Source organism: Egretta garzetta, unplaced genomic scaffold (genome assembly GCF_000687185.1).
Source record: "Egretta garzetta isolate BGI_Z169 unplaced genomic scaffold, ASM68718v1 scaffold94, whole genome shotgun sequence".
Lineage (NCBI taxonomy): Eukaryota > Metazoa > Chordata > Aves > Pelecaniformes > Ardeidae > Egretta > Egretta garzetta.
The window spans coordinates 7,264,202-7,283,678 of NW_009259683.1; the positions used below are offsets into that span (position 1 = coordinate 7,264,202).

General features: G+C 42.1%; 1 protein-coding gene across 1 annotated transcript in view; it reads left to right on the forward strand.

The window, feature by feature from the left end:
- The window catches only part of IGF2BP3 (insulin like growth factor 2 mRNA binding protein 3), a 118,768-nt gene that overhangs the window by 19,422 nt on the left and 79,869 nt on the right, over positions 1 to 19,477 (forward strand). Inside the window, exon 3 of the mRNA XM_009638673.2 lies at positions 5,973 to 6,021. Coding sequence (XP_009636968.1) covers positions 5,973 to 6,021 — 49 coding nt within the window. The remainder of the gene's footprint in view (positions 1 to 5,972; positions 6,022 to 19,477) is intronic.

Genomic DNA, 19,477 nt, shown 5'->3' on the forward strand with positions numbered 1-19,477 from the left:
CCCCCAAACACACTAATATATATTGGGATTTAAGGATTTTCTTTATTTTGTCCTGTAAACCTGTTTGTTGGGCTCCCACACACAGGCACTAGAAGAGCATTAAAAACACTGATTCACTCTGTTGTGATCGAGCATCAGCTACTTCAGGCAACCTGAGGGGGAGAAACTGGTAAACTCGGTGTGTGGGGGTAGCTTTTTGTGTTGGGTTTTTCTTGCCTGTTTTTATTTTGCTGGATGCACAGTAAACAATAAGACACCTCTTCCCCTTCCCCCATAAATTCAGCTGATTACCAGGAGTTTTCCATTTGGCTGTAAGAGTCACTAACTTTGTTTCTCTGGCTGTTCAAGTCAGGACTTCTTATACAGAAGTTGTTTCTTATCATATGGCATTAGCCGTAGTCCACAGTGGGTTTTTCATTCTGTGTGGGTGTTTCTTCTCCAGCTGTCTATGTGAAGTTTGTGTTATCAGTGAAGTAAGCTTGAGAAATGATGGTCTTTGTGCTGCTCTTTGGAGCCCTGGGAGAAAAAGGGTTGTTTTGCTGAGCAAGTCTGGGTTTTCAGGGGCATCACACGTAGCTGTCGGAGCTAGGGGACCACGACCTCGGGGGCAGCGCTGGGAAGTAATAGCAATTGGTGTCGATGGGTATTGGCATGCTCTGCATCTGTGCTGTCGGTGCAAAGTGCCAAGACTTTTTCCAGGTAACCAGTATAGCAGTGCCTGCCTAGAACGGGTGAATTGAGTAAGTGCTTGCTCTTTGCATGTTCCTAAGAGTGGAAAAGGTAGACCATTTACTTTCTATCCCATAGGTATTGAGTTCAAACAATTGAATGGACTAACAATGTCGATGTTCACTTGATCTCCTTTCAAACATGTTTAACTCTTTTTTCCGTAGACTCTTGTTTAAAAAGAGTAGGTTTGCGCTGCGTGGGTTTAAGGCATTAACTTTGTGCGTAGTTCATGCGGCTGCTGAAGTAAGGGAGTATTACGTGGTGTTATTGTTGAGAAATGGGAATTAAGGAGCAGGAGACAGCAGGTCTCTGGGGGGAGGGAGGATGGTGAGAAGGGTCTGGGTACAGCGACAGTGTTTGGAAGTGGAGGCACTTCGATACCTGTGTGTATGCTCCCCTCCAAAACAGTCAATTTTTGACACACCTCTGTGGTACACCATGAGATACAAAAAAACCTCAGGACCGTGGGCAAAAATACTTTATTGTTCTTTGCTTCACAATTGCCTATCTATTATTTTTTAAAATTATTGTCCCTTAAGGGGAGATGTGGGTCTTATGTGATTTGCCTCTGCTAAATGTCACATAAAGCACAGAGTGAAATTGTATTAGTGAGAGTGTATAGTGAGATCTTATTGAACATAGAGATGCAAAAATGGACAATTTTGAGACCTTTTAACCCAAGAGGATTTTGATAGGTTGAAGAAAAAAAGTGATGTATTTAGGGATAGCAGAGAGAGAAGGAAAGAGCACATATGAAAGAAAGAGAATGCTGAAATTGTGGGGTTTCTTCTTCTTCCTCCATCATCTCTTTCCCAAGACATGTTTAGTGTTGTTTCATATGTGTGGAGGGTTCTTGTGGGTTGGGAGCACTGGGATTCCTTGGACACGTGTTTTCTGTATTTATATATGAGAGATTGCCCCTTCAGAGATCCCTAAAATGGCTTTTAGTAAACTATCCATCTTTATGGTACTTCACCACTTCTGTCTCTGCGCACACATGTAGCACAAATACGTTGCCTTCCTTGTGAAGGAGCACAGTGGTGTGTTTTTTTTTTTTTACTTGCTTTCAGTGTTGCAGAGATCTTCATGTCCCCTAAAGACAAAGCACTGTGTCTCAACATCCCCAGAATAAATATGTTGATGTATGGTGATCAGCAGTGGCTTGAAGTAACTGAATCCAGTTACCTGCGTAATACCTGAAGAGAAGAACTAGAATGTGTGCAATTCCTCTTAAGAAAAGTAAATCATTGCCAAATAATTGCTTATGGACTAACCTTATACAGAAATGAGAAAAGTCTGTTTTCTTACCCAGTAAAAGGTGTTTTGTGTGTCTTTGAAAGAGAAACATGTGGGAATACCTGTTCACTTCCTGTGAACTATAGGTAGCTTTCAAAAGCCTTCATATGATACAGAGCACAAATGTAACTTGCCAAGACTTTTTTCAGTTGACATCTATTTGGGATGCCTATTTAGAATGGAAGAAATGAATTAAGAAATCTGTTTAAACTGGAAAAAGCGCATACACAAGGCTTACATGAGTCACATTGATGAGATACGCTGGCACTGTTTTACTAAGGATTTATTAAGGTTAGTTGAGCTATATATTAAATGAAACTATTGTAATAGAAAAATACCTTCATGCAATTTTAAAGGATTATTTCTTGTCTTACACACCTGGTGTGACTGCAAGTAGTTGTAAAGTAACAAAAGTTAAGATTATTTCCAAACAAAATAAAAAAAAAACCCTCTGTGGGTTTATGCTGCCTGGGATGTGACAGCTATAGGAGCTTTGCAAATACCATACTTTGCTGAAGAAAATAGGGTTATGGGGAAGATGGAAGACACCCTAAAAGAGCTGGCATGGTCTGAGATAGGAGAGTATTTCCAGGAAGGTGGTGTTCCCACGTTTCTCTCTTTCCTTTCCCCATCTACTGTGTAGAGTTTTGTCCCCATGCAAAAACGTGCTTTCTGAAGTCGGAACCCATCCTCGTGGAAGCTGTTGCTGCTCCGGTAAATTCAGCCAGACCCAGCTCAGTTTGCATTTGGCTTGGGAATTTTTTTTCTGAGGAACTTGAGAGCTGATTCTCCATGGGTTCACATGCACACAGAAGAGGCGACTGCGGATCGCTAATGCCGCCCTGCAGCGAGGAGCTGTGTGGGGCTGCCAAAACGCAGGAGACGGGCAGGAGGAGCGATCTCTCCAAGCAGGAGCTGCACAGGTTATTGCAGACTGTGGGGGATTCGGTCTCTGTCTGCTCGCTGCTAGTTCAGTGCTCATTCTGGTCTTGGGAACACAAACCCACCTCTGTCATTTCTATCCTTTCTGTGTGGGGAGAAGGGCAGAGAGGGCAAAAGGGTTAGAAGCTTTGTATATTTTTAGGTACTTTTAAGAAATATATTTAGTTTTTTTTTTAATAGGAGCTGATAGTAACTGAAATGGAGAAGTCTCAAAGGTGCTCATGATCTTTTATCTTACATTGGTTCTGTGTAATTCCTCTCTTGGTCATGCAAAGCTTTATTAATTTTTTTCCCTATTGCTAATTGTGATACAGCAATATTGTAAAAAAAAAAAAAAATTAAAATCACATTTTCACATGCATCAATAAATAGCAGACTTCAAACTTGTGCATTGGGTGACAAGTTAAAATTACTTGCAGTGCAGCCAAGCAACTGATGAAGGTGTAAATAGTTTCAAATGAAATGCTTCATATAGCTGTTCATGTATTTTTGAAGTGACCTTTCAGTTTTGTACAATAGGTGTCTCACTGTTGCCATAAATTGAGGTGCACAGTGGGACTGTACCTGTTTTCTACTTGGCTTGCCATTTCCTTTGGATCTTTATGAAGGTGGTGGAGGAACTGGTAATTCTAAGGTGGCATTTCTTCCTTGCTCTTCTCCCTTCCTCCTCTTCCTCCCTTTCAGGATACTGAAGTTATTTTTGTGCTGCAAATGTTAGTTGGCAAAGTTTTAAATTGCATCGAACTCTTCAGTCCCTTGAAGCCATGTGGGAAGAAAAAAAACCCCAAATCTTGTATTATGTCCTTTATTGTTGAATAAACGTAGAGATTGCTTTTTTTTTTTTGGGTCCATCTTTCAGGAGTTGAGCAGTAAAGGAGAAGACATGTAGGTTCTCTTTCTGAAATGAAATGTGAGGTGGCGGTCGTGTGTGTGAAACGTGTAATTGCATCTGGGAAGGACTTTCCCCTCTCCTCGCCAGTGGATACACACTGCTCGGCATCAGCATTTGCTGCTTTACTTGGTGTGGAGCTGGGGTGGGACCTGTTGTGGGTGTGCTGGCTGGGCTGTTGTGTGCTCGGATCCTTCTGTGAGTGGCACTCCTTGCTATGAAACTCTCATGAATTTTAATTTGAATCTGTAAGTGTGAGAGACTAATGGCACGACACAGTTTGAGGCACATTGAATAGCATATTGGCTGCCAATTCTGTGGTTTGGGATTTTTCTGCATTAAAATTTCCCAGTATTTTTAATATTGAATGAACGTCCCCTTTTATGTTCTACTTCAGTACCCAACTTTCAAGTTTCAGGTTGCAGTGGTATTTTGATGTTGAGAGCAGTATATCACTATTTTCGGGTGACTGTTTTGTAGCTGGGTCGCTAGCTGAGATTACAATTTAAGGAAATTTTTGCAGACTTCAAGGAAATTTCCCCCCTTCCTATTACAGTGAAGCAGCTCCTGGTTCTCTTTGCTTTATTGGAAATGCAAGCTTAAATGGGGTTGTGTGTACGGTTTGGGTTTTCGCTCTCCCTTCCTCATCTATTTATATGATCAACTGCTGAAATCAGCTCTTACTTCTTTCTTGGGAGGGAGTGAAAACAGCTGAGAAATGCTGCACAACTGAGACCTGTTCATCTTTTCTGGAGAAAGCATGCTTGTCGCTTGATCTCATGGTCACCGTAGTGTTGGGGGTGACACCTCCATATGAGAAGTTTGGGCAAAGTGGCTTTGGGCCGTAAGCTCCGGCTGTGTCCCGAACAAAGCCTGTCGAGAAGAGCATTTGAAGATGTAAAATTGCAGGCGTGGGTGGGTGGGTGGTGGTGGTGTTAAGGAAAGGAGTGTATTTTAAAAGGATCTGAGAAGGAAAATGAAAGCCTTCAACTTTATTGCTAGACAAGAACATCTCTAAAACTTGTTTTGTTGCAAGATTTTACTGGCCTGTATAAGTTTAACAAACTTCTATTCTGTTATAAAAAGTCCTTAAATTGTGAAGCGTTTTTCTGTGAAGGGTCAGTATTGAGCAATTAAAATGCTAAGTAAAACTGCCTGTTTGAACACAAGACAAGACACTTATTTTAGCTGCTTTGGTGAACCAAAGTGTAGTTGAGACTTTCTAGGCTAGACCGCTCTGTGTTGTCCCCTCTCCCTTCCCCAGATCTTCCCAGGCTAACCAGGCCGACCCAACCAGCGTGCCCTACCTGAGCCCAGCTGAAACTGTGTTCATCTACACATTCTTGTAAATCCCAATGGTTTTGTGGCATCTCTGGCATTTATTTGTTCTCTCACTTTGGGGGAAGGGAGGAGACAAAGGACTTGGCTGTGAAGGCGGCCAGCACACTGCCAGGCTTTGCAGTAGCACTTCAAAGCGAGTGTTTTGTTTACTAGATAAGCGAAAGCTGATGTAAATTTGGGGTGCAAATACAATGAATTTACTGACTCTTACCCCCTCCTCCTGATCAGAGATGGAGAATGTCAGCCATGTTAACGTTAGGATATAGGCTGCTGTTAGGCTAATGAAAAGCTTAATAGCAAAGCAAATGGGTTTATTCACATTTATATTTTCTTCCTTGAAGGGATGTAGAATCCTGAAGTATCTTCTTGGTGAATTTAAAAAAAATAAATAAATTCTTAAGGTGTGTGGAGGGGGACCCAGTACAAATGCTTAGGATTATCACCCATTTATAACAGAGTTGGATACTGAAGGCCTTACAGCTGAAATAAATAGTCTTCAAGAAAAGGGGAGACTTCATGAAATTTAACAGCTGTCAAATGTGTAACAAGTATTTCTGTAGCAGCTCTTTGGACTTGAAATTGTTTTGACCTGACATTTCTGCCGTGCCCCCCCCTGCCCAGTGATCTGTTGGGGGGGTTTTTGAGTTGGGTATTTGGTTTTGCCCATATTAGTATGACAGATGCTTAAATGTGGACACTGCTATGTATAGTCTTATCTTGCAATAATGTGTTCTTTCTCTTTTTTTAAAAACTATTTTCTTTAATTTATCTGCAGGAGTCGGAAGCTTCAGATCAGAAATATCCCGCCTCACTTGCAGTGGGAGGTAGGAAGTTACTTTAAAAATTGGTATCTGTGCTTAAAACTGTGTTTCTGTTTCTCTCTTTACCCACAAGACTCTTCCCCTTCCCCCACCTTTCACTTGCTTTGCATACACCGCCCATTCTGTTCTGGGGAAAAATCCTTTGGAAGAGGGAACAATAGAGCCTTCTAAGCAATTCAGATAACTGCCTTCGTTTCTGCTCTCCAAGTTAACCATAAAAAATGTTGAAATGGATTCTTTGGTGAATGCTGACTTCCTGATGGAGGACTGAAATCTCGTCCATTTTGGACCTTGCTGGTGTGAGAGTTCAGTAAACTTAATACTATGTTCATATTTAAATACTTGGCCAAAACCTTTACAAGAGCAGAAATTTAATGCTGATCCTTTTTCTTTGATTTTTTTTTTCCTTCTTGCTCCTCTATACTGGTGGCATTATGGCAAATCGGTTGCTCACGCCCTTATGGTTATTGGCTCTCACCGATATATTGTACACTTGCTGTTTACACTCCACAAATAGTGTTACAATTTTTGTAGCAGATGTGCTACTGTGAGAATGGATCTGTTTTCTTTACTGTTTTTCTACTTTGAATGTGTTTTAAAATGTTGTTTTCACGTTTTACTTGTGGTAAGTTGTCCTTTTGCCTGAGGGAGATTGGAGGGTGGAGGGCTTGAGGATAAAGCTCCGGTAGGTTCTCTGAGCAGCTTTGGTCTGCTGCCTTCATCTGACTTTCTGTCTGCAGCTATGTCTTTGTTTGCACTGCCTGATTGCTTCCTAGCTTTGGAGAAAAAACAGAGGCATTGCTCTGTCCAACCTAGACTGTCAACCACAGGGTTTCTGTAAGATAATGGCACACACCACCTCTCATTTGCTTCAGTCTGTCCTTCTTGTGGGTGCTGTCCATATAAGCATTTCCTCTGTACTTACCGAACCTTGCCTTCCCCTCAGTTGAGCCGTATCCACCAGACCCCTTTTATTTCAAATTCACAACTGCTTCTTTCCCAAGCTTTTGGGAAGAGTAGTAATACAAATGGTTAAGGGTGACTGGTCTGAGGATTAACTTATTTTTTGGTACAAACTTCCTCTGAAGATTTTATGTAGGAATAGTGAGTACCAGAGCAGAGGCATATGATTCAGACAAATGTGAGTAAACACGGATGTATGCACTGTTGAGCACAGTGCATCAAAATGCTTCTACCTGCTTGTCCCTCCTTACACGTGTGTAGATATTATTGCTTGTATGTTACAGGTATCTACCCCATTTCCTATCTGCTTCCTGATTTTTATATGATTTCCTTCTCCATTGCTGGAGTTTCTGTGGTGACATCTGGTGCCTGACAGATGTTCCTTCTGCTCCACCTTTTTAAAACACTCTGTCTTCCGAAAGTTCATGAGGAAGAGTTAAAATTGCCCCTAGTAACATAATCTCAACCATGTCTAGATGTCCTGAAGTTGCTTGTACAGACCTGACCCTTTCTCTGGACACAGAATTTAGAGGGGTGAGGCCCCAAAATAACTTTTACCATACTTTTGCATTCTCTTACAACATCAGAGCTGCTTGCCAAGTATGGTTTGTCCGCAGACTTCCTAAAGTTTTTCTGTATAAGTGCTGGTGATCTGTCACTTCTGCACTAAGCAGGTAAGTTTTGTATGTTCTCGAGAGTGCTGATGACAGAATATAGCAACTGGTGGCTAAATTCATCTGGGAATTGTCTTACCTTGGGTTCTGGTATCTTTTTTTTTTTTTTTTTTTGGTGCTAAAAGACCTTGCAAAAACTTCCTTTGAGCTCTGCGAGAAAGTTTTGGATGATTCCTCCTTAAAACAAGTCTGTCTTGCTACTAGTTGCTTGGTAAGGAGAGTAAAAGTCTATATATACAAAGAGGGATTTATATCGAAGCAATGTTCTTGCATAATGTTTTCTGAGGGGATGGTGTGTGTGTGTGTGTGCATGTGTGGCAGCTGGAGTGATTTTACTTATAATTGTTTCTTATAGTCCCTCTGTGCCAATCTGCTTGCTTCATCACTCCTTTGTTAATTGCTTGAATCAAGACTGACTTCTTCTAGGGTGTGAAATCCTTAAAACCAAACCAAAAACAACTGATGAAAGAGGTTTCTAGGTTAGTTCAGTCTATCAGCCCTCATGTATGTTTGATATTGAAATACAAAACACGCTTAGTGCCCTGCAACATCTTTCTTTTTACAGTGACATAGTGATGTCTTCTTTTGAATGGAAGAAAGATTAATGTTCTTGCAAATATTTTTCTTAGTATAACCATTATTAGGAAGGCTACTTTGTTATTATTTGCAAAAGTATTTTCTTAAGACAATTATTTAAAACAGAACTTGTTTTAATTTTGTTCTTTATAGCAAACAAGCATTTTACACAGGAAGCCTACAGGTGTGCCCCTAGCAGTCAGTGTGCATGCCTCTAGTTCAGGGCTTCACGGCTGTTCTTGTTGCCAGTGTGTCACACAGTGGTACACGTAAGTCCCAGGCCACGTGGGACTGGGACCCGGCAAGGGTCTCTGTGCATAGCCGTACCCAACAGAGATGGTCCTTGGCTTATAAAAAATCCCCCCCCCCAAGACCTCTTACAATAAGGAGGGCCTCCATAGTGTTCTCAAATGCAGCTTGTTGTGTTTGGAGAAAGCAGGTCTGGTAAAGCAGTAGGGATGCTGGTCCCACAGGAACATAGCTGAACTGTTTGTAGTGTGAAGCGTAACACGGTTTGGTAGTAGCTCCTGCTCTTGAGCACCTCAGAGAACAGTAGTGCCTCCTGGTTTTCAAAACTGGAAAAACGTTCAGGGAATAAGTTAAAGCTTAATCTGAATTGAGAATGTTTTGTGATACATCAGCTGAGGAAGGTGCTCCATCATCGATATAGGTGCTTTGTTCTCCATGCAGATGGGAGCTGGCTCTTAAGTTTAATGAAATTCTGGAGTAAATGAGTTTCCTGTGAAAACCTTGAAACAGTTGCACTGGTGTACCTTCTTATTCAAGAGGCACGTGCACCTATTTAGTAAAATCTAGTGCCTTTAGTAGCATGGAAGGGAGAAAACATTGAACTTCAGTGTTAAGGAAACCTTGACTTCCCCTTGGAAGAAACTGGATATCCTGAAGACTCATGTGGGGTAGGACACTTGACCTGTAGTTATTCCATATACATTGGGAAATAAACAGTGGGTGTAAATGGCCACAGAGTAACAAGCATTTATTAATAAGACTTTTCATAAATGAAGTACACAAGTTCAGTTTATTTCCTTTTCTGGCTGCCTTTCTGGAGAAAAATGTTCCAACTAGTTTTCTCTTTTGCATATGGTAAAGTTACTGAACAAAATACTGACTCTTACAATCAGCCATAGCAATTGGACTTGTAGTTGTGTCCTCTGGGTAATGTAAGAGTTCACTGTGTACTTATCAGACCATCATGGTATAAGTAAAAAAAGGTAAGATAACCCTTTTAGACCATATTTAGGGCTAAATGGTAGAAGAAAGGCAGATAATGACCTGCTATAGTCTGCTGAGTTACTAATTGAAACAAAACAAGGTTGCTGTCCTGAAGAGCTCACTCTTAAAGTGCAGCTCTAACAGATAAAATTCTAATGTATTCCAAGGCATTCAAGGTTAAGTTTGTACAAAACTTGTCTGGTAATTGATTTGAACTTCACAGGAAGATTTTTGGCAAGGTTCCGCAGGTTTCTGTACCCGTGGGTTGGGTACTTTTGTACTCCTTGCCCAGCTAGAAGAAACTGGAGGTGGAAATAAGGCAGCGTCTCTGTCTAAACTAAGAGAACTTGGTACTTGCCTCAGACTGAAATTGGGAGTCTGGTAGGGGCTTATCCAGGATCATGTTCTCTACTCATTTGTGAGGTCACTTGCACATTTCCCCATTCCCTCACTGGACTGTCTGCATTTGAAGACTCTGGATCAATGCCCATGTTCTGTAAAAGTATCATCACTTCTGGAATGCATAGTCTCCTTTTTATTCTACTTGCATATAAATTGCATAAAAAAGTTAATGTATCAATTTAGTAATTTGAAGGACATGTGCGTGATCAGATTTTATTTTTTAAATAAATCAGGTTTACTTGTTACAAAGTTTGTTTGGTGAAGCAGACCCTCTAACAATTAGTGCACCTTTTTTAGTGGTAGTGGGTGGTCCATGTCCCCCCCCCCCCCCCCCCCCCCTTCCTCTCCTTACTCATCAAATACAAAGCCCAGATTGATGCTAAGAATCATGGCAAGTGAAGGATTTATCATACCACCCTCTCCCATTCTCCACACGTACCAGTCTCGTCTCTTTCTCATTGGAAACAAGAACTCACTGGCTCTATCATCTCTGTGGAAAAGTAAATAGGTCTCTCTTACTCTTTCCTGAACTGCAGTCTAGAACATACAGTTTTGGCTCCTAATGTGTAACTGCAAGTAATCTCTCACTTAGCTTGTGAGTATTCAGCACTGGAGGTGTATTTTCAAGACAAAACTATATGCCTTCTAGAAGAAGGTCTAGGTGTGGTCATTTAAAGCTGAAGTACCTAGAGTTTGTTTCTGATTCAACACAATGGGGATCCAAGCAGAGTTCTTCTGGGAAGGAACTGTTATGTGAAATGTCACACACACACACCTTTTTTTTTTTTTTTTTTTGAAACCTTCCTCAGTGTAGAAGATGCTTCAAGATATTTTCTTTCCAAATATTTTTTCCATTTTAGTGAATAGAGTGCTAGAGAACAGACTTTCAGGACGCAGATGGTGCCAGAAACAGCACTTGCTGGCTCAGCAGGAAGGTAGCTGTTGAAGAGTTCCCACTTATCTTCTGTGGGCATATTTCCTTATCGGTTTGTATGGAACAGATAAACAGATACAGTGTTGATGAACTTTGTAACAAAAAAAGGTAGACTAAAAGCCCAGCCTGCGGAGTGTGAACCTGTTGAGTGAGCAGAGAAGCAAGAAAAACATTGTCAATGTGTATTCCTAGCTTTGCTGTGAGACTTGCAGGTTGCTTTCGGGGACAGAAACGCGTGGGAAGGGAGGTCTGATTTAGCTCTTCCAAAGGCAAAAGGATGTTGCTAAACAGGGCTTGGTTTTCCTCACTTTTTCATGGAAATGAAAGACAAAGTCTCATAGTTACGCTGAGACCTCTGATGTTTTAGATTCTCCAAGTAGAAGTAGTAATAGAAAAGGATTTCTGGATCAGAGTTGCAATGTGAGTGCATGTTCTGCACTGAGCTTTCTGTCAGTGCAAGAAAGGTGTGAGGCATCTCCACCCATCTGCATATTTTGTAAGACAACTTTCTGTTTCTCTAAAAGAACTGAGGCTGGTTCTGATTGTGAGTAAATGTTAGTAAATCTTCTTACAGTGCACATAACTGTTTGTCCTCAGGATCTGTAGTAGCTTGTGTTGCTGCTTTGATTAAAACAGCTAAGCTGTGTGGGGTGGGTTATTCCTACCAACCAACGAACAAATGAGGATTATACAAAGCAGATATTTCTCATAAAGCAAGATGTAAAGGGGAGATGTGCAGGAATGACTTGAGCTACAATGAAAAGAATTCTAGAAGAAAGATGAATCAACAGTAAAGAGGTTTAAAATGTATTGAAACACTATCTCTCACCTCAAGCCTCCTTCAAGAATCCTAACTTAATGTAGTGCTATAAAAATAATGTATAGCTATAAAAATGCGAGCAGAATGCTAAGCATGCACAAATTATCTGCTGCTGCCTGCTAGGTGTGGGAATCTCTGGTAGGGATTTTTGTTTTCAGTTTCCTCCTCGGTGTTGCTACATCAGGCGCTAAGCTGTACTCTTTGCCAATTACTAGTCCTACTCAGCAGGAGGATGGAGAATGTGTTAGTCTGTCCTCTGCAGCAGTCTTTTACATATTTGAAGACCTATGATATTTAGGGAAGGTTAAGGAGAGAGTTTAAGTTCTTTCAATCTCATCTCGGGACTCTCATTTCTAGGTGATTGATTGTTCTTAAGTCTCTCACCTGGGAATGTCCCTCAAGGCTTCTCCACAGTAGTTTCACTTTGAGCTCTTATCTTGTCCTCTGGTATGTTTGCACTCCGTTTCAGCCTTGTGCCATTGTCAAATTTAATAGACACACACCTGATGCAACACTAGATGTGGTGGTCCCTGCAAAAACTTTTTGAAACAGAGCTCTTTAGTTTGGCAGTAGGCTGGTAATGACTATTACCTGGCAGTGACCACAAGGTCAACCTTTCACCTGCCGTTGTAGTGTTGGCTGTGTTTACCTTATGAGTCTATTGTAAGGGATAGTGTCAAAAGCCTTCTGAAGAGAGATCCACTCCCACATAGACTGTTAATTCTGTTATAATGAGAAACTGGAGAGATTTATGCACATCAAACAAACGTTGAATGTTGATCACCTGCTTATTTTGATTCCCAACTGCAGGACAGAGGGTAGAGCAGCCCCTGGGGCAACGCGGAGCCCCTGGGCAGCACTGCCAGCCTCCTGGTCTTGGATCTATATCCAGGGGAGCACAGGGGTGGCTGCCTTTGCTCCTCTCCTGCCAAAGGGAAAAGAGAGGATGGTCGTCGTTCCTTTCTACTATCTGACCTGGGCCCTGCACTCTGAATTAGCTATTTTGCCTGAGCTGCACATATTTCCCATTGTCCAGCTGGGCTTAGCAGCAGGTGAGGCAATCTGATATAGGAAAGTGACCATGTCTGTGGCAGACCACCCAATTTTGCACTTAAGACAAGGTACTGGCTTATGTTGGGATTTTAATTGCCTGGCTTAATTATAGGGGGTGATATTTACAGGTATATGTGAGGTAATAAACACCTTTTGCAGGTGTTTAAAATACAGGGTGTGGGAGTGAAGGTCCTTGGATAAACATGCAATAAGTGTATTTCTCATGTGGAATGATTTACTCATACAGGTGTGGTGGCTACAGCGGGTGCTGAGAGTTGTCTTAGTTATAAACAAGGGGAAAAAATCTAATGGGGGAAAATAATCTTTGAGAATTGGACTACAGCATTTTTTACTTAAATAAATCAGGATCTTATTAAAAGCAGTTGATAGTGATGCTTTTATCAAACGTCTGCCCCCATTTAAGAGTTAATATCCGAGATGCCTCCATTGAAGATACTTTGCTGTGCTTTTGTTATAGTCATAGGCTTAGAAAAAAGCATTTTGTCAGTTAACACAACTTTTTTTCTTTAGGAAACTTGTATTGCAGTAGCTTAAGTAAGGAATAGAGAAGTTAGACGTGAGGTCAGGGCTCTGTGCGAAGCACCTAGAAGATACAGAAGGTGGTCTTCCAACCACAAGAACTGGACACAGTGTTAGTATTCTGTTTCAAAGAAATTGGAAGACTTGCCAGGTCAGAGCTGGCTTGACTGACACAGTTTAGAGATGTGAAAGTTGCTCTTCCTCCAAGTGGCCAAGGTGATAAGTTGAAAGAATAGGAAGATTTTGGGGCTTGTGTTGCAGGAAATGTGGTGTTGGGTGGTTGTTCAGGCAGCCACTTTGACTTGTGTGGCAGAGGCAGTAAGGTTGCCTGAGCAACTTTTGAAGAAGGTGCTGAAGTGCCACAGCTTTTTGACCGGAATATTAAGCAAGCTGGAATAACTGCTGGCCTCTCTGAATATGCTGAGTAGTACACGGCAGTAACTCTGGGGCATGGTATGTGAGCTGTTGGTTAACCCTGCTGTGGAGGGGGCAGGACAAGGAGCGGAGGGAAGCATCTGCTTGGGCCTGAGACTTTTAATCTGCTGCCTCATCTGAGTCGCACAGCTTTGATTCAGTGAGTTTTCTAGGTCTCCGTGTTGGAGTACAAACCGCTTTTGGCTGCGACTGGCTCTAATGTCAAAGCACAGAAACCCAGTGAGTTTTAAGTGTTAAATGTGGCCATTCCAACTAAGACGTGCAGAAGCTTTATGTCTTTGGAGACTGTGTGTATGGACATCTATCTTATTTTCTTTCCAATATTCAGTGGGAGAAATAGCTAAGTGAAGGGTCAAAAAAAGGAATAATTCTGTGTAACCGTTTGATCAATGCAACTCTTTGATCCAAACTTTTCCCCCATCCAAATTTGTTCCATTGTCCTGTGACTGAGATGAGAAAAGTTCTGTTTTCGTGACTAGTTTTTGATCTTCTAGGTTGAAGGAAGGCACAACCTGTGATCCCTTAACTTTTCAGAAATGTTCTAATACTTAAAACAGCTGTTAGTGTGCAAGAATTTTGGCATTGTCACCATGGGGTTGCTTGGCACTGTTAGAACAATGTGTTCCTCACAAGCCTAGAATAATATGGTTACTTGTTTACCCTGTCACTAACAGTGACTCCAAAACTTGAAAAAAATCTTAAAAAGACACACAAAACTTCCTTGGTTCAAAACACTTTTCGGGAAACTAGCCACCAAATCTTACTTTTTATTTGCAATCCTAGAAAGGTGTCTGTGAAGACCTTTGTTTAAGGGCTCAGTTGCCAAAGTCTTGCACCCCTTCGCTATAATTTTTAATTAAGGAGTCACTTCAATCATGGTGCAACCTCTTTATCCAGTGTTGTGACATGTCCTTTCATAGAATTACAAAACCTTTCAGGTTGGAGGGATCTTGGGATGTCTATAGTCCAACTTTCTGCTCAAAGCGAGGTCTGTATTGAATTCAAACCACATTGCTTAGGGTTTTGTCCAATCTTGGAAGCCTCTAGGAATGCATTTTGCGCAACTTCTCTGGGTGACCAATTCTCAGCATTAATTATTCTGTTAGTGAGAATTGTTTGCCTTATGCCTGGTGAGGACATCTGTTGTGTCAGCTTAAGCCTGTTGTGTCGTGTTCTCCCACCCTGCACCTCTGGGAAGAGCCTGGCTCTATGTTTTCAATGACCTCTGGGGCCGGCTGCTGCTATGCTCCCCTCAAAGCTGTCTATTCTTGGGCTCAACAAGCCCAGTTCCCTCAGCCTCTCCTCACTGGAGAGGTATTTCAGCTCCCAGCCATCTTGGTGGCCCTTCACTGAACTCATTCCAGATTCTCAATGTCTTTCTTGTACTGGAGGTCCCAAAACTGGATGCAGTATCTACATGTGATTGATTGTCCCCTCTTACACAGCATCAATTAACTTTCCTCCATCCATTGCCTGTGATCCTGTTCATACAGCCCAGGTTGTTGTTGACCTTCTTTGCTACCAGGACACAGATCTGGCTGATGTTCAGCCTGCTGTCCGCCAACACTGCATATGGTCTTTTCAGCAGAGCTGCTCTCCTACCAGGCAGTCCTTAGCCTGTACCCGTATGTGGGATTATTCCTTCCCCGGTGCAGGACTTTGCATTTGTCCTTGCTAAATTTCATCAGGATGCTGTTGGCCCATTCCTCTAGGACCATGCCTAGGTTTCTCTGGGTGGCAGCCCTGCCCTCTGGCATGTGGACTGTCCCCCTCAGTTTGGTCTTATTCTCAAACTTGAGGAGGGTGTGCTGCCACACCTTCTCCAGGTCCTTGACAAAAATGTTAAGCAGGACAGGCCCTGGGACAAACCAGTTGCTACTAGCCTTCAGGTAGAGTGTGGCCAGGCAGAGTACTGTTCTCTGAGCCCAACTATTATTCATTATAGCATTATTATTGGAAATCAAGCTGGACGTGGAGTCTCTGCAAGTCTGTCACCTGCATGCATAGGAGGTGAAACACGTCTGGGAATGGTATTGCATCTCTGCAGATAGAACTTGGGCTGCGTGCCATTGCTGGCTAAATTCCCTTAAGCACAATGATAAATTAACCCACTGTTCAAACCACCCTGAAGTGAGACAGCCCAAAAGTGAATTAAGCAACACCAACACACTGCTGTTTTCTTCATTTCATGTGTAATCACATGATCTTGTTTCTCACTTGTACTCTAATAGCATAAAAAAGCCAAACCACCAAGGGTTTACTTGATGCACCTTCTGAAAGCTCTTTCCATTTTGAATGCAACCTCAGTTGAGTGAGTTGTAATGAAAGTCCCAAGGTATGTTTTTGACCTATGAAAGAATATACTTTTTTGATAAGAAATATGTACTCTTATCCCTGTCAAAGCTATTGTTGTAGCTTTTCTGCGTCTTTTGCATGTAAGCTTAGTCTCTCCTAATTAACTATTAATGCTGCCTGATATCTTAAATCTTGCTCACATTAGTTTTACTGTGAAACGAGGAATGTGTAACTCTTACTGGTGTTGGGTCTTCTGTGGAAGTGCTGGTTTTAGATGCTGGGAGTGCAGCCCAAAAATTCCTGATGAAATTAGATGCCAGTTTGTTGGCATATTTGAAACCACTGGTGAAGCTACATGATTTTATCAACAAAGATGCCCTTCAAGTATTGTAAAATTAACGTGAAGAAGCAGCTAGTTACTCTTGTCCTGCACTTCAAGAAGTTCTCAACTAATTTCAGTTACCTCCCCCGAAAGATGATGTGACTAGCAGGGATTGCCTCTTCAGACTTACTAGTAGTATAATTTGAAAAGAATTGAAGGAAATGCATAAATGAGTTGTTCCTTAGGCAATAACAGGAGAAATGTTATGAGCGCTTGTTTATGGTAGCCAAAGGAATAGGAAAATGTTAACTTCAAGTGGCCTCAATGATTCTTTTTCTTAATCCGCTTACTCACTTTGTGCATAAAGAACATAAAACCTGCAACACTGGGTCAGAAAAAAGCTTTATGTATCACACCTTTGCTGTGCCTTGGGAGGGGTACAAGGGTAAGGGCAAGGATATAGTGATAGCTCACCAGAGCAGCCTCCTGGCTTTCAGTGTTTTGCAGCTCTGTAACCTACTGACCCAGAAATGATGCCTTTGCGTTTGAGAAATTCATCTGGAGCTTCTGTGAACATGTTCTTAAACTAATGCAAACACATAGCATCTACAATATGCTCCAGTGAAGAGCTGCATGGTTTTGGGGCTTGTTGCAGGAAGAACCATCTCACCTCTTGTGCTTTGAACTTCTACCTGCCTCCAAGCTCCCGTACTGGAGAGAACAGTCAATAGGTCCATGACCTTTTTCTCCCTCTCTAATTCCCTTATTATTTTAAGGACTTTTATTCTTCACCCATTTTTTTTCCAGGCTGAAGACCTATAGCCTGCTTAGCTGTTTTTGTGTGGAAGCTGTTCCCTTTCCTTTTATTATCTTTGTCTCATTCTTGGAAATCCTACTAAGTGATTTGGAGTTGAGGGACCAAATCTGCACACAGTTATGCCCTTCATTGTAGGTTATTTCACTTTATGAAGGTGGTTGCTGTCAGAGATCTCTGTTTATGTCTTGGGTTTTGCTCCTCTTTTTTTTTTTTTGTTCCAAAAAAAAAAAAAACCAAACCAAACAAAACACCAGTGGAAAGCTAATCAGTGGAATGGGGTTTTCTGCTTATGTCTCGAGATCAGCAGACTTCTCTTTTTTTATGACAGCCATGGGAAAGATCGACATTATCAGTAGTGCAGATCCTCTTCTGGGCTGGTTGTTGGTTGCCAGGAAATGTTACATTTGCATCATATGCGCACCACATGTTGACCTAACTTTATGGAACTGGCTCTTGTGTGGAGGGGGGGAACCAAAATGCACTTATTTCCAAGGGGCTGGCTAGTTCCAGCCCGGCTAATTCTATAAAACAATGGTAGTCAGCACATGTCTCTTCTCATACTTGTGCTTAGGAGTGTGGGGTTTTTTGCCTTGTTCACTAGATAAGTAGAAAGTGGCTCTCGGGCTACCTCTCTGATGAGCAAGTCTGCCGAGACTGTTGCAAAGGCTGTGGTGCTGCTACTGCTACAAGCCTTCTACTTCATTGCTACTTGTGCAAGCACGCTGCTTCATTGCCTCTGTGTTCCCTTTCCACAGTGACTGTTCTGGTTGCAGTCCTGAATTTGGCCATTCAAGACTGAGGCCCCATCTATGTCTCTTCTCACAGTTCCTACTTGCTTTCATCTGGTGCTACAGAAAAGTCTTATTTCTTGGATGCACGGGGAAAAGGAACAACATGAGCTCAGCTGCAGAATCTCCTGCAGAAAGAGGGAGACACATGACCAAGGCAAGCAGTGAAGCTGTGGTACCAAGCAAAGGGAAATGCCACAGGCGTATGGGAAAGGCAAGAGATGTCAACATGATTGGTACCTGTATATTGCCATTTCATCCAGCAGCTAGTGCTTGCTGCAAGAGTCTGGATGCTGTGGTGGGTCAGGTACTGGCTGCTGGGTTGAGGCCTTGGAAAGTGGCAGTGGGGGCATGAAGAATAGATAGGAGATCTTTAAGGTCTGGGTGAACACCAACCGAGCTAAAAGCTGCTGAGCAGGGGGAAGGGAGATGAAGTTGTGTTAATGTATTTCCTTTTTTAAGTTTTTGTGTTATTCTAAAGCCTGAAGCTCCCTCTGATCCTGTGTCTCAAATTGGTAGCCAAGTACATGTGGGCAGGGAAGGAAGGGAATGTAACTTGAAATAGCTCCCTTATTTTCAGACTCTTTGGATGTTGTGGCAATCAAAGGGGGGGATGTGACTAAAAGCCATCAAAACCACTTCCAAGCACATGCCTTTTAGTGGAGTAAATGAGCAGGATTTTTAGAATATAATGCAAACAGGAAATCACTCTGAAAACTGTAGCCCACCATTAACTTGGGGGGAAGGAAGATATATTAAAACTATCCTTGAGAACAGCCGCCTTGTTATAAAGCCTAATAGGGGATTGAATACATGTGTAAGAAACAGATCCAAATCAACATTTCTTGGGACACCTTTTATTGGGTGTTGGGTTTTTTTTGGTTGCTCTTAGTAATAGAGACAGGCTGTTGTTATGTGAGTAGTAGATAGCTAGCTATTCATGCAACACTTTCGCTTATTTGCTCATACAGTTCCCTTACTTGACCTCATAGTTACCCAGTGTGAGCAGCAACCAGGAGGCCAACCTCAACTATGTACTCCGAAGTGGAGGGTTATAATGAAGTGCCAGTGGCTTCTAGGTTGGTGTTCCTCAGCCCTTTCCTGCATTGGATGTATAAATAAAACTGTAGCCTTTAGCTGACTGCATATAGCAGCTGTTGCCCTCTTGGATGTGGTCTGAGATGTGAATCTGCTGTCGATGTCAGTGTATGTTAGCGTCCTTGTGTAGATTCAGCAGGGTCTTGGTCTGGGAAACTTTCAACATGTTACCTTCTCAGCCCACTTTTCTTCTTCTTAGCATGTTGTTTTCTGGTAACTGTTTCTCCATCCAAACCTGTAGAAATCTACAGGAACCCTTCACAGAATGGCAAGGGTTGGAAGGGACCTCGGGAGATCATCTAGTCCAACTCCCCTGCTAAAGCAGGTTCACCTAGAGCAGGTTGCACAGGACATCATCCAGGCGGGCTTTGAATATCTCCAGAGAAAGACTCCACAACCCCCCTGGGCAGCCTGTTCCAGTGCTCTATCACCCTCAAAGTAAAGAAGTTCTTCCTCATATTCAACTGAAATCTCTTATGCTTCAGTTTGTGCCCATTGCCCCCTGCCCT